Raw genomic sequence first — 14,044 nt, forward strand, 5'->3', positions numbered from 1 at the left:
TGGTACGTTGCTTTTGCTCTTCAGGAAGAGAGCATCGAGGTTCAGCCTATTGGTTTTAAAATTATTATAAAACTCTTCCAACTGTTATGCCTCGGTCTAGAATCGAAGAGACGATGATTCTTCGCATCGAGGGATTTAGCGCGTAAAGTACGAACGAATATATCGGCACTGAAACCATCGAGCTGTTAAACGTTTATATGCGAATCTAAATTCTAATACGAAATTGTTCTGTAATTTTATCATTAGCGTCCATCCTCGTTCGTGATGCGCTCTCACGCGCGAGATCACGTACAACGTTGTATTTTGCATCCGAGTACCGCGAGCCGCTCCGATATTTAAATGTAAAATACCTGTCGTCGGAGGCCCATTTTTTTTCTCACGTAAAGGAACCATGTTGACCTTCTCCCTAGCATCTGAGCCTTTTAGGGAAAAGGCTCGTCACCGCATACCGTTACCGTAGCCTCCTCCAGTAATTCGTCAATGTGTCGTCAGAACGAGCCCTTTAGCGTTTTGCATTTACAACTCATTACTCTTCGCGTAAATTGTTTAAATTTGTAATAAACGTGATAGCAATGATCTCCAGCATATTTTTAGAAAAGAATCGGTATTTTCAGAAAGAATAAATTAATGGATCGTTTTTTAAATAAATTTCATCGATTTAAATTAATCGAACGATTCTTTTAGCGAGAAACTGGTCTTAAAGGTTACTGTAAAAAAATCAGAGACAATTTACGGCGTTAATTACCATATATCCTGGCATGCTCGCTTAATCAGGTTTTAATTCGATCTCGGGCTACCTCGCGAGTACAAAAGCAATGGAATACGCGAAGAAAAAACTTGTCAAAAGCGTCCATGGAGGTTCTTTGTCGGTACATTGAGCAATATAGGAGGCCAGTAAAAAGATCGACTACATTATCTGTCCGAGATGCTGCATAAAAACGTTCCTCCGCAGCTGATTCGTCCACATTGGCAGGTACCTGCAGCGTTTACACGACGCTACACCCGACAGCGTGTCGCCGGCTCGTGAATACAAATGCACCTGCAGGTAGACGTTGACCTACGCACAATAGCGCACGAAAGACGGAAAAGTTCATAGCCGTTTACAGTGAAAAGTAGCTACGATCGATGATCGATAACAGCTTCTGCCTCGATCGTCTTTTTCAACGAGCTCGGATCCGATGCTCGATGCTTATTCGTTACGCGCAAGGTTAAACCCTGAAACGTCGAGTTTGATTCTTCCGAACTATCGCATCAACGATTTTTTGCTACTCAGCAGGTTTATCTTTGTCAAAGAAATATACACGAATTTTTTCTGCATTTATTTTTATTACTGCAAATTCCTTTGCATTTAATAAAAAGCGAATTCGAACAAATGGTACTTCTATTCCGACTGGAAAGAATATCGATCGAACGATAGCAGTGGCGATGAGAAATCGATTTTTATGGACAGCGGTACGTTCTCTCGTGACGCGGAACAGAAATTCACGGGACATTAAAATAGTCGATGAACATCGATGGATCGTCAATGGGAGGTTTGTTCCGGCGTTGCTGCGGAGAAAACGATCTGATCGCGCTGCGAGCTGATGGATGCTCGGCGAGAAGGCCGATATTCGAGAAATTTGTCTTAATATTCATGCCAGGAGGTCGTCTCGATCGCCGATCTATCGATCGACCGCTCGAACCTCGTCTATCAGCCACCGGCGAATGCCGGCGTTCGCCAGCCGATTTCGTGACCGATTTTTACCAAAGAGTAGAAAGCAAGGTGAATAGGGAAACCCGATAATAGCCAGAATACGAACCGTATCGAGTTGACCGCTGCTGCATGAATAACGCTGGAACCGTGTCCGATTGGAAATTCTGCTTGCGTAACGAGTAAAATGAATATTTTAACCGGATAATCTTGGACATTACGGATATTTAGCGAGATTGCAGTAGCTGTCTTGCTATTCGACGAACATATCGGTCAGTAGCTCTGCTTTTTCGCTAGAAACGTCTTATTTTAAGCAATACTTGTTCCGATATACCGTATATCGTTTCTCTTTCTAGATTATTTCGTCGAAACGTGCAGAAAGTAAAATGCAGCAGCTGCGTCAGCGGTGCTAAATACGTAAGCAATGGAATAGAGGCGACACGTGCGTCGGTAGCAGCGAACGCGTAAACTATTCCACCACCTATTACCGTAAAAATCGTCTCTCGCGGATGGACACAGCCAGGAAGCGTTCGGTTGCAAAGCGACTGGACTCGGAAGGAATCCGGAGCAGTTGCCCGTGGCCACCGCGAGGAGACGAAGGTAAGCCAAAGCGAAACGAAGAAACGGGTCTGGGCTCGGTCTGACGAACGCGCGAATCTCCGCAGTTTTTCGTAATTCCAATAGCTGAATTCCTGCGAGTTCGATGTTGCTCCGCGAGGAAGCGCGGCGTGGCGATCGTGGCGCGAGCAAATCCCTCTGGATCGCACGGACGAACAATTACGCCGGTTGTTCTAGGCAAGTGGAGCGAAATCCACGATCCATGAACTAGAACCAGCCTCGTTCTTCCGAGACACTCGATTGGATCGGTTCGCCGGTGTAAAACCGGCTGGGCGTCGGCGGCGGCGGCTGCTGCCAGCAGAAAAGAGACGGAAAGAAAGAAAAAGAACCGCATGCTCTGCCCACGAGGGAGAGGGATGGACTGGATGTCGACTGGCCCGGGAAGAAGAAGCAAGAGAAGAGAAGAAGTAAGGAGAAAGATCGAGGCTCGATCTCTCTGAGTGCCTCTGGCCGCTGGTCTCTCCCCTTCCCGCCCACCATCAACCGATCTCCTTCTTCAGTGCCGGCGCCGTACGAGTTTCCTACAGGTGGACTTACAACCTGCCCCACGATTTTTTACCTTCCGTTACCCGTTCGCCCGAACTTCGCGTTTCGAACGTGACGCGATCTACCTTCATCTTCGTTTCTAGTAAATAATGCTTCGAGCGGCTGCTACCTCCTCCTGGAATTCGACTTTCCTCTTATGTACAGGTGCTTGAGATCTAAGACGAATAAGGAGTCTTCGAGTTGCCGCACGGTCCATTGACTTTCGGAAGGATCGATCAGGTATGTAAATGCACGTAAATGAACGGGTTCTTTTGGCAAATTGCTAATAGTCCGGTGGCGAAGGTGCAACGTGTCTGCGCGCTGCATTTCGAAGGAGCATTCGAGATGGATGTTTATACCGGCTCTGTAGATAGAGAATATAGGATTCGAAGGAGATGGATATGTTTATCGATCAGGGGGGCACCGAACCTTGGTATTACGCACCTGTTCCTCATACCATGTCTCTACCTAAACCTCCTGCGTTCAACCTGCGCGGCACCGCGTCGTAGGCACTGGTAGATAGGATACCCGTGGATCTCCCTCCCTCGTTCCTGCTCCCCTTTGCTCTGCGTCTCTGTTAGCGATGGGTTCGACGTGGAATGGAGTTTTCGAGTTTGAGCAAACGTTGCTGGAACGTTGATAGTACCCGTGCGGGGTAGAAAATAAGGGTAGAAATGCTTGATCTCGCAACGACCGGACAAATGTTTGTGTTGAGGTTGAGGTTGATTGATCGAACAACGAGTGAACGAATCTGTATTAAGAAAGTATATTGAAATAATTAAAGGTATAAGCGTAAGTATAATGCATTAGTCCATATGCATGCGCGTTCATATATTTATAGCAAAAGGACATTATAAAAATAAGTTAGGCATATAGCTTTGGCTAGAGGCTACAGGGAACGTAAATAGAAATCTGTTTATTAGTACTTTCGTTCCTAGACCTTGCAACCCAAAACATAATGTAGTAAGTAAGTGCAGTAGTAGTAATAGTAGTCTCCAGGTCGCGGATACACATAAATAAAGCTGTAGAGTTTTTCTTGAAGTAGTCCGATAGTTTGGAACATCGTATCGGTACGTATAGCTAGGTATGAACGATCGTCCGTGGGATTTCCAGCGCTGCAAGAAGAATTATTTCATAGGGTGTCCTCGGACGATCAATAATATCGTCGATGTTTCAAGGGTCTCGACGGAGGTGCAGCTTACCGATAAATATTCGCAATATCGTATCGACGATATATATCGACCCTTCTAGTCGACAATCTTGAAATACCGACGGTATATATCGGTATAGTTTAAGGGAAGCCTCAAATCGTTTATCAAACGGAGATGTGCTTTCTCAATCCGTCGAACGTCTATGGAGGAACTGAACGAGTAACACGGAAGAACGTTCGCGTGAAAAATTACCTTTAAATATGTTTCTTCGATCGTTTGAATAGCCGGCAATCTGATCTAAAGTCGTTTCATGAATTTTGCATCGCGCTTCAAATAGAATTATCTCGCATTGTAATTTCGAAATAGCGCAAACCTTACGCACGGTTACATATTCGACGATTTAGTCAATCGTTATCTTCGATGTTCCCTTTGGTTATCTGATTTTATCGTAACGCATTGACGATGTCTCGTTGCAGCGAGCCGTTAGCGTTAATACGACCGCTGTCTCGTTTCTTCGATCTCCTGTTAAACTTCTACGTCTCTCTGACTCTTATTTGCATGTATAATTTAAATTTTCATGCAAATTAAATTCGATCCGTACATAGACTATGCAAATACGTTCTCGCGTGTCCATGCATGTTGCAGTAAAATTACTCCCGTATTTCTGCTGCCGCGCTTCCTTCTCGTTCGAATTAATCGGAACGTTAACGTCACCCCGAACACGCTACAATCGCCGAAACTTTCAGATTTCCGTATCAGATTAAAATTACGCTCGATCCTACGATACGATTAACCCGTTTAGCCTATCCTCGCGTAGGTACAGGTGGACAAAAATTTTCTCCGAATAAACAAAGTTCTCCGCGCTCGTTCCCTACGCGGCAACTGGGAAATTGTTCGAGCAGGATGCTGAACGCGGAAGGGTCTCGGTCCCATTGCTAGGGCCTGCTCCAGGTTCTGCCGCGTCTCGGTTGGACTCCCATTGGCCGGTTCCATCGGACTCTGTCGCACCGTCGTCGGCCAGAAGCGAGGCAGTCGGAGCACAGCATCCAGCAGCAGCGCTACTAGCGGCAGCCGAACGGAAAGACTCCCAGGCAAGTCGTGGTCTGTTACCTGTGTGCCCGCGTGCGTGTGGACCATGCGTGTGCCTCGGCTGCGTGGGTGTGCGCCGAGGTAGCCTACCTGGCGGCGTCCAACACGCAGTAAACCGCGCGCTCCTTCGTGTCTACGATCGAGAAACGTAGGTACGGTGCTACGTCCGCGACGATTACGCGGTTTTCTTCCTTTTCCCTACGTTCCTTTTTTCTCTCTCTCTCTCTCTCTCTCTCTTCCTCTCTTCCCCTCTCTCTCTCTCTCTCTTTATCTATCTATCTCCGTCTGCGATCGCGACTTCGCGGTGATCCAGGCTTCCGGAAGAGGAGAAGCGATCCACGATCGAGCGGTATCGAGGAGGTTGGAGGAGGTGCGCGGCGAGTGTGCGAGTTTCGTGGCCGAAATCGTGTGCCCCTACCAACTTGATTGTACGATTCACAGTGTGTCGCTAGTGCGGATCCGTGTATGTGTGCTTACGTGGGTGCTCGCGGATGGTTTCACGATAAAGCAGCCGAGGAACGAACAGCAGAATCGTTGGTGGCGGCGACTCGATGTAGCCGATCCTGGTATCGCGACGAATGCTCCCGCCAGCGATCGCTGCACAGGATCACACGTCTCGGGCGGAGATGCGACGGTGGACCGATATCGGCGGAGAGTAAACGCGAGATCGAGAAGCGTTCTCGACGGCCGACGTTTCCCTGGTGAGCTCCTTTCTAGGATCGTATAGGCGTCGAACATTTGGATCGATACGGAGGTAAAGAGGGAACAAGGTGGTCCGCGCTCGTTGCATTCTTCTGGGCATTGGCGATTCCAACATGGCCGCTAGGACTAGCCGTGACCGCTGGGTCCGCGGAAGCCATGTTGGCAGGTGTGCTCGGCTCGAGATAACCAGTTCACGTTCGTGGAACGCACGCGGCTGGCTAAACGGGAGCGGGTTCCACACATTATCGCGCAATTGTCTGGGAAACGCGATACGCGATAAAGTCGTGTTCCTTTGATTCATTAGACGAGCAATTAGTCATGACTTTAGGTCGAAACCGCGCTTCGTTTCACGCTGTTAAATAGCGTTGTTCGTTGGATTTATCGTGAACGTTGAGGCCCGTTGCTCGGGGGATTCCGCTTTTCTTATCGCTCGATCGCTTTATTCATGTAGAATCGTGAGTAAGGTCCGATGGAAGAATGCTTTTCGAACAGAGATATTTGGATAGAGTTTAGTTGGTAGGATGATAATAAGAGAATTTCTTGACTGTACGGAACGTATCGTACAAAGGGTCTTGTTAATTGACGATCGATTACGATAATGGAGCAAAATATCACGAAATATAACGATATCTCTCGGTCTATGAATTCAATTCGTATCGATGTTCAATGGAAGTCACAGACGAATGGCAAGATGGCGGATATGTTTAACGTGGTTTACACTTAACCTTGTCACGTGGATTCCTCGGCTTAATTTCAAAAGATCGATTATCGACGATGATTTTCACACAAGTCGCTAATGTATTCGGCATTCGTAGATTCATTCTCGTCGATCCCTTCTTCCTTCTTTCTCTTTTTTTTTCTTTTTTTTTTTTTTATCGCACGGTAAACTAGAAATGTTAGGAAGTCGGGAGAAACAAACGTTACGAACGTAGCTAAAGTCCTTGAATCGCATTTCCATGGCATTTCGTAATCGAGGTATACGTTACCATTTTGCAACGGTGTGAAAGTCGCTTTAGAACTTCTTGCTTCAAAGTAGTAGTAGTAGTAGTAGTAGTAGTAGTATCGTTTATCTGGAATTTTTTCCTTTTCTCAGAAGCCTAAATCATTTGTTTCGGGGTAAATGCCGTACATAGTAAAAGCTTTATCTTATCACGAAGGTAGAGCGGAAACGAAAGTATATGGCTTTATCGGTTGTCGTGAAAAGTACAGTTACATATATTCCCCGATTTTATTACTTTAATTCGGTTAAGCGTTACGAATGAAGAAGAATAAGTAGTAGCTGAGAAGTATCGTTTTCCAGAGCAAGTATCCAGCAATTTAATACCAATGGAACGTTTACGCGTCGATTATCGATTAAATCTTCCCTTTACCCGAAAATTATCCAAAGAAACGTATCGTTTCTCGCTTGCATATCTATCCAGTCTCTCAATTTATAACAACATCGTCGTAGTACGAAAAATATATGCGTCATAACGATTTACATTGGCCGATCGGAAAGAACATTTCACCCAAAGCTCGAACGATAACCTTAACGTAATAAGAATCGCGCGATAAAGAACTATCCGAACGGTGGAACTCGGATTTGTAAATTACGTTTCCTATTTCCACTACTTCCACATCCTGTATTTCCAGTCATCGGGTGTCTTTTTCACGCGGAGTTGAAATTCAGTTCCAATTCGCAATGTAAATTCCCCTTGTACCCTCCAAGAAAATCTATACGATACGATATATTTCGTACGATTACCAACAACAAGCGGGGCATCGATCAGCAGCGAAGTCGATTGGAATTGCAGGTGTCATCGGTATGCCGACGGACATCGTGGCGTCGTCGGCCTCGGCCTCGGCTACGGTCTCGGAGGAGACGAGCAGAGGTCGGGACCTGGGCCTTGGGCCGTCACCAAGGACGGCACCGACTTCAGCGGGCGCATCGTCCTCAGGATCAGCGGCACAGTCGACTTCGAGGGGCTTCGACCCGTCTAGCGCCCTGGCTGCCTATCATCACCATCGACACGGCTTGGTAGCCGGCTTGGGTCACCATCATCATCGCGAATCGTCTGCATTCGTGCCCGTGGTGCCTTCGAGGCTGCACTTGGCGCCCTATCCGGCCGACCTGCATCCTCACTTAACCGGGCCGCCACCTTCCTCGTCGAACGCGTCGAATCCGGATCACGAGGTCGGCGCAGAGTCGTCTGTCGCGAGAAAATCCTCGTCCAGTTACGAAATTATGGCTATGATGGCGGACAAGAGGAAGGAACTAGCCGCGAGGGCTCTTCTGCTTCCGCCGCCGCCTCTTCTCGAACCGCCACCCGGTTACCCGGTATTCGCAGGTCCCTTCCCGGGTGGTTCGGCGGCGCTCTACCCGCCTGGTGGACCCTTGGCGCATCAACATTTGGACAGGAGGCTCTTAAGGGCGCCGGGAAGGGCGTCCAGGCCTAAGAAACAGTTTATCTGTAAATTCTGTAATCGACAGTTTACAAAGTCGTACAATTTGTTGATTCACGAACGGACGCACACGGACGAGCGGCCGTACTCGTGCGATATCTGCGGCAAAGCGTTCAGGAGGCAGGATCACCTTCGAGATCATAGGTAATAAAAAGTTTTTTACTATCAAATCTGTGAAATCGTGCAGAGGCGAGAATTCGATTCGATACGACGCTAGAAACTGCAGAGATGCCTCTGCTATCTCGCAGTTGCAGGAATGCGTCGTTATCAGACCAAACTAAACCCGGCCCTATGTACATTGCAGGTATATTCACAGCAAGGAGAAGCCGTTCAAGTGCGGCGAGTGCGGCAAAGGTTTCTGCCAAAGCCGTACCCTAGCCGTGCACAAAATCCTTCACATGGAAGAATCTCCTCACAAATGCCCGGTCTGCGCTCGAAGCTTCAACCAACGCAGCAACCTGAAAACCCACCTCCTCACTCACACGGATCACAAGCCTTACGAGTGTACCTCGTGCGGTAAGGTGTTTCGCAGAAACTGCGACCTGAGGAGGCACGCGTTGACGCACGCGGTAGGCGACGTGCCTCCCGAAGCGTTGGAGGAGGCTCTCAGGGACGACGACAGCCCGGAAGAGGACTGCCAGGACGCCGGCTCGTCGTCGTCCGCGTCTACGACCAACTCCTCCTTGCCAGCTTCCACGACGAACGCTTCCTATCCCTCTCAAAGCTCGTCCGGACCGCCGCAACCGCCTCCAGCGCCGACTTCCTCGTCCACTCTTCCTCAGAGACCTCACCTCCAGATCAGAAGAGACCTGCTTCCGGCCGTGAAGCCGTCCTCCACGGTAACCAGCAGCGCAACTGGCGGACACTCTGTCACACAGAATCCTCCTGGTGCGCTCCCACCCCCACCGCCATTGATTCTGACCTCGTACAGACGAAGAATCGGATCACCCGGACCGTCGAGGGTGCTGCTGGAGCTGCAGGAACGCGAGAGGGAACGAGAACGAGAGATGGAACAGAGTAGAGAAAGAGAACGCGACAGAGAACGAGAGGAAGAGGTGTCACGACCACCTAGGGCACCCACCCCTCAGCCGCCACCTCCACCCAGACCCGCCCCAGCCAGGCAGGGGTTCACTATAGCGGATATAATGCGTCGGTAGAAGGGACAATGTCGCAACGGAGAATACCAAATGATCGTTTGCTGTGAAATTGGATTTCGAAGGAGGGGACTAATTGGTGCAAACGAATGGAATCGTCATGGACGACTTTCGGACATGATCCGAGTGATGGAGTACTTTGTAAGCGGTATATTTGTATCTGGATGGTAGAGAATACAGCGCAGGAGGATGTTACGTGTTAGGACTTTTGCATGGGTGGTCCAAGTGGCGTAGGCTCGTACGTCGATAATTCAATTTCGTTTCGCGAGTAATCGCGGTGATTTTATCATTCGATACATGGAACGAGTATGTTCCGTGGAATGTTACGACAGATACTACTCAGGTTACTATCGTAACGTCTCTTACACGTGCATTTCCACCGACACAGAAGCTAGATGACGAAAGGCGTTTTTTCTGAAAAGACAACAAAACGTCGTCCTTGAAAAAATGCTACAAGACTTTTCTTACGAGCGAGCTTACGTCGATTTGGATTGCCAGCCTTTGTGTAGTATAAAAGAATGAAGCATGCCAAATGACGAGGATCGTTTTACAACGGTGGAAATATCGTCACGACAATCGAATGGTATTGTTTTTCTCGATTTGATCGATAATTGCGAAACCATTGCTACAGACTGTGGTATTTTTTAGTTCATTAAACGAACAATGTATAAATTGTATAATCTTTTTCTATTACAAAATTAAATGAACGTTATATTACCTTAATTGTTAAACGCTAAATGTTAAGTATTCGATATCTTTTTCTTAGGAGAAAGATTAGTTCGTAGATAATATAATAATAACCTAGATACAACGTTAATTATATATTATTGTTACGAAGAGCGTTTATAAAAAGAACATTTATAATTGTTGTACATATGAAAATATTAGAAAAAGATTGGAAATTTATCGAGAGTGATTGATTTTTAATTCAACAATGAACTATAAAGGAAGAAGAGAAAATTGCAAAGAAATTGTTTTATATGAATTTTCATTCGCTGTAGAAAAATGACAATATCTGTTCTTTGAAACAATCGTGGCAATATTTTTACCGTTCTTAGATACGATTTTATGTCGCGTTGGCAATTGAAAGAACTTTTTATCTCTAGTTATATACATATATGGCTGTATTTTTATATTCGATAAGGGAGAAGAAAAGGAAGAGACAAAGAAACCTTAAGAAAAGTACAACGTGCAGAGGTTGGAAGCGTTAACATTGACAAAATTTTATCATATTGGTGCATCGAGGGGACGTTTGTACATACAACTACGAAGTATAGTTAATCTTGGAACAAGCAATCGACGCTAAAGTTCTATTTTATACGCTGCGAATGTAAATGTCGTACTTTTTCTATCGATCGTATCGGACGAATATTCCGCAAACTATTCGCCGAGTCGTAGAAAAATTTATTCAACTGATATCGACGTTTCTCGCAACTGCGATATCAATTTTCAACGTCAAAAAACGTGCCTTATTTTGTATCGTACAAAGGACGACGAGATGCAACGGAGCGGAGTCGAGAATTCTTTCGGTCTCCGTCGACGCGTTTTCCGAAAAATCTCTACAACTTTTTCCATCGACGTTTCATCCGCGTATTCATCCATATTTCGGTAACGTTCGGAAATTTTCGAAAAGACGAAAAATTCCAAATTGACGATAGTACGAGCCTTCGAGTACACACGTTCAGAGAAAAAGAAGCGACGTTCTCGCGACTTCCATGATACTTGCCAACTCCGTGAAGAAAAGAAAAGAAGAAAAAAGAAGAAGAAGTTGAAAGATTCTCGATAAAGGAGATGCCGTAAATAAAGAACGAAACGGGAGGATTGTAAAACGCCTTCATTGTCTGCAACGACTCAAGGAGGGGATAATGCAAATTTTTCGGCCACAGGAAGAACCTGTGCCACCGTTGCCACAGGTGACAGGTGCAATAGGGTGTCGAAGCTACTTGGTTTAGGTGGTACCTGCTCTCTTCTAAAAATATTCCTGACCCTAGACCGTTCCCCCCCACCCTTTTTTTCTTCTATTCTACCGGTGGAGAGCATCATTAAGGGTCCTTTTGTGACCGAGGATGCATCGTCTAACCGCAACGATGATCTCCCCTTCGGTTTTATTACCGGTCGAAGCGCGTTTCTTTTCTAGAAGAAACGTCTGTGGAATTTATTCGTCGAGCTCGCTTCTTCCTTCGGCGTTTAACGCTGCCCGTTGATCAGCTCTTCGAGTCGAACCGTATTTCACCGAGAACGATGCCATCTTTGCAGTTTTTAACTCGCCACTCGTTTATCAAGCGGATGAAAATTGTGCTATGAAACGGGAATGGCATTGCTTTGAACTTTGCAATGGATAGCGTACCCTTTTTTTAAAGAAGTTGTTTGTTTCGATCAATCAGATGGACAAATTCGAAAGAAGATCGAAGCAATATTATGCGTTAAAAGTATTTCTTTGAAAAGATTCCGAGTATTGTTTTATTGGATTGTTTATCGTACGAAAAGCTTGAAAATGTTTCGACATACTCAACGCTACTTTTACCGCATTGTACGATCGTTGAGAATTGCACGATTCTCGAGGAATCGTTGAAAATCTGAAGAAGCAGCTCGTCGAGAAGTGGAGGACAATTATATATACCGTACGAAACGAAATATCTTTGCGAGAACGAAATGAAAGCTATCATACAACGTTGTAATTTTTATTTCGAAGTACACGTTAAAATAGGAATGAAATTCCTAGGCCTATGTGTATAAGCGCGAAAGTGATGGGAAAGGAAAGAATGAGTTTGCGTATGAGTGCGTGAGAGAAAGCGAGAGGGAGAAAGTGCGAAACAAAAGAATTAAAATATTTTGTACTATTTTTTAATATACCTACTGTATAGTGATATATGGAAACGTACAATGTACTATGTACAACGAGCTCTGTTCCGCCGAATGAACTAGAAATTCGCGGATGGTTTAAGTCTCCTGTTATTTTCTATGTTATTAATTTACGCCATGCACGAGCATCTATATTTTTAGATTTATACGAGAGTTAAGTAAGTTTGTAAATTATATTAAGAAAAACGAAATAAAAGATATCAAAAACATTCACTCGCATATCCTTCTTCGCGGTATTTCACAATCTTCCGGATTTGAACGGCGTGAGAAACATTGGTAGATAGGTGAACGAGTAAATATTCCATACGAAAACAATATTCCATGCCGTAATTTTTATCGATGTTGTCAATTATACACTCGCTCGTAAAGATTGAACGCGTATTTTAAAAGTAACAGAATAACAACAACAACAACTATATCATCGTTGATCCATTCATGATCGGCCGAAGATATTTTACCGACTGTTAGTAAATTTTATCAAAGAGAATAACCTGGACCAAATTCAAGAACTTTATTACCATCGATCAATTTTTGATCCGAACCGAAGTTACTTGACCGACTGTCGGTACACCTTGTGCGATCTTTTATTAAAAAAAAAAAACATTAACTACACAGGCCTATCGTAGAGAAGATATAACAGATAAATTGCTGTATTTTAGCGACTTGGGTGATTAGGGAAAACATATGGAAGCCTTTGATCTTTTGCGCGGTCGGTATTTCGGTAAGAAGAGGATAAGTAAGCCTACCCTGCTCCTCGTCTCTTCTTTAATCCCTAACTTCTTGTGCGTAGATAATATAAAGATAGCTCCTTATATCGGATGTAGGTTATACAACAAACGCTTACCTTACCGACCGTAGTGCATCTTGGTATATTTCATTTGTTTCTCTTACCTTCGGTGTACCCTACACCTGAAAATTCATGCGTCTAACATGAATGCGGTAAGTCATACGATCTCGCAACTCTGCCGTATCGTTACACAAGCGTGCGACTCTGATAGAAAATCCCAGCGTCTAACCGAAAGTACGATACAAGATGCATATGCGTCACGCTTCTAAGAAATTCTACCTGAACTGTTTCGAAAGAAGGACTTAAATTAAATCTTGAAGAAGCAAATACAGCTGTACGCAGCGGAAACGGGAATATCCTACGTCTTCGCGCGTTGCTCGTACGCATCAATCGCCGAAACCAGAATCATCGACGAACAAAACAAGCGGAAATATAGCATGAAAATTCGAAAGGGAGGAAAAGCCGAAAAGTATACAAGAAGGAAAACCAAGCTTTTATCCGTGCGTTTTACAGGAAATCGTCGTTGTAAATCTACGTAACTTCTACGCGGCTGTCTAACCGCTCTGATAATTCTAGCACCAATCGCTTGGAAAAATAATGCAGCGCAATTAAGAAACGGCTAAAACGGCGTTCGATAGCGATGACCGTGCGCGCGTAGCAAAAAGCATACGTGGAGACGAGGCTTGGCAAACGCAATTCGGTTTTACGAGCGGTCGGCTTTATAGCGCGCGAGGTCACTAAAAATCGACAAACAATCTATTCTGTGCGTCGGCACGTCGTTCTACGGCGCGTGATAAGTCTTGCATCGTTGGCCGGGTCTCCAGATTCCCCTCTTTCTCTCTCTTGCTTTCTCTCTCTCTTTTCCCGTGACACATGGCGGTGAGTTCCAGTGAAAATTTCGGCATCGCTCAAAAGCTGAAGTCAAACATGGGCGTGTTTCACGAGGTGTCTCGGTAAATCCGGTAAAGCGGCGAAGGCAAATCCCTCTTCTGTCAGCGGCGCGCGCGACGAGCTAAATGCACGG

General features: G+C 45.6%; 1 protein-coding gene across 6 annotated transcripts; it reads left to right on the forward strand.

The window, feature by feature from the left end:
• Nucleotides 1-1,970: 1,970 nt before the first annotated feature.
• Nucleotides 1,971-12,446, forward strand: LOC122574081 (protein bowel). Of its 6 annotated transcripts, XR_006318892.1 has the most exons (4): nucleotides 5,176-5,774; nucleotides 7,569-8,361; nucleotides 8,522-9,512; nucleotides 10,516-12,446. XR_006318892.1 is itself a non-coding variant. In XM_043741197.1 (3 exons), exons 2-3 carry the CDS (start codon nucleotides 7,580-7,582, stop codon nucleotides 9,372-9,374), a joined length of 1,635 nt encoding a protein of 544 aa, XP_043597132.1. In that variant the 5' UTR covers nucleotides 1,971-3,073; nucleotides 7,569-7,579; the 3' UTR covers nucleotides 9,375-12,446. The 6 variants fall into 6 exon arrangements, 5 of the variants coding, with proteins under 5 accessions (XP_043597132.1, XP_043597133.1, XP_043597130.1 ...); XM_043741197.1 differs by lacking the exon at nucleotides 5,176-5,774 and adding an exon at nucleotides 1,971-3,073 and having other exon boundaries at nucleotides 8,522-12,446; XM_043741198.1 differs by lacking the exon at nucleotides 5,176-5,774 and adding an exon at nucleotides 4,964-5,075 and having other exon boundaries at nucleotides 8,522-12,446.
• The last annotated feature ends 1,598 nt before the right edge of the window (nucleotides 12,447-14,044 follow it).

Source organism: Bombus pyrosoma, linkage group LG13 (genome assembly GCF_014825855.1).
Source record: "Bombus pyrosoma isolate SC7728 linkage group LG13, ASM1482585v1, whole genome shotgun sequence".
Lineage (NCBI taxonomy): Eukaryota > Metazoa > Arthropoda > Insecta > Hymenoptera > Apidae > Bombus > Bombus pyrosoma.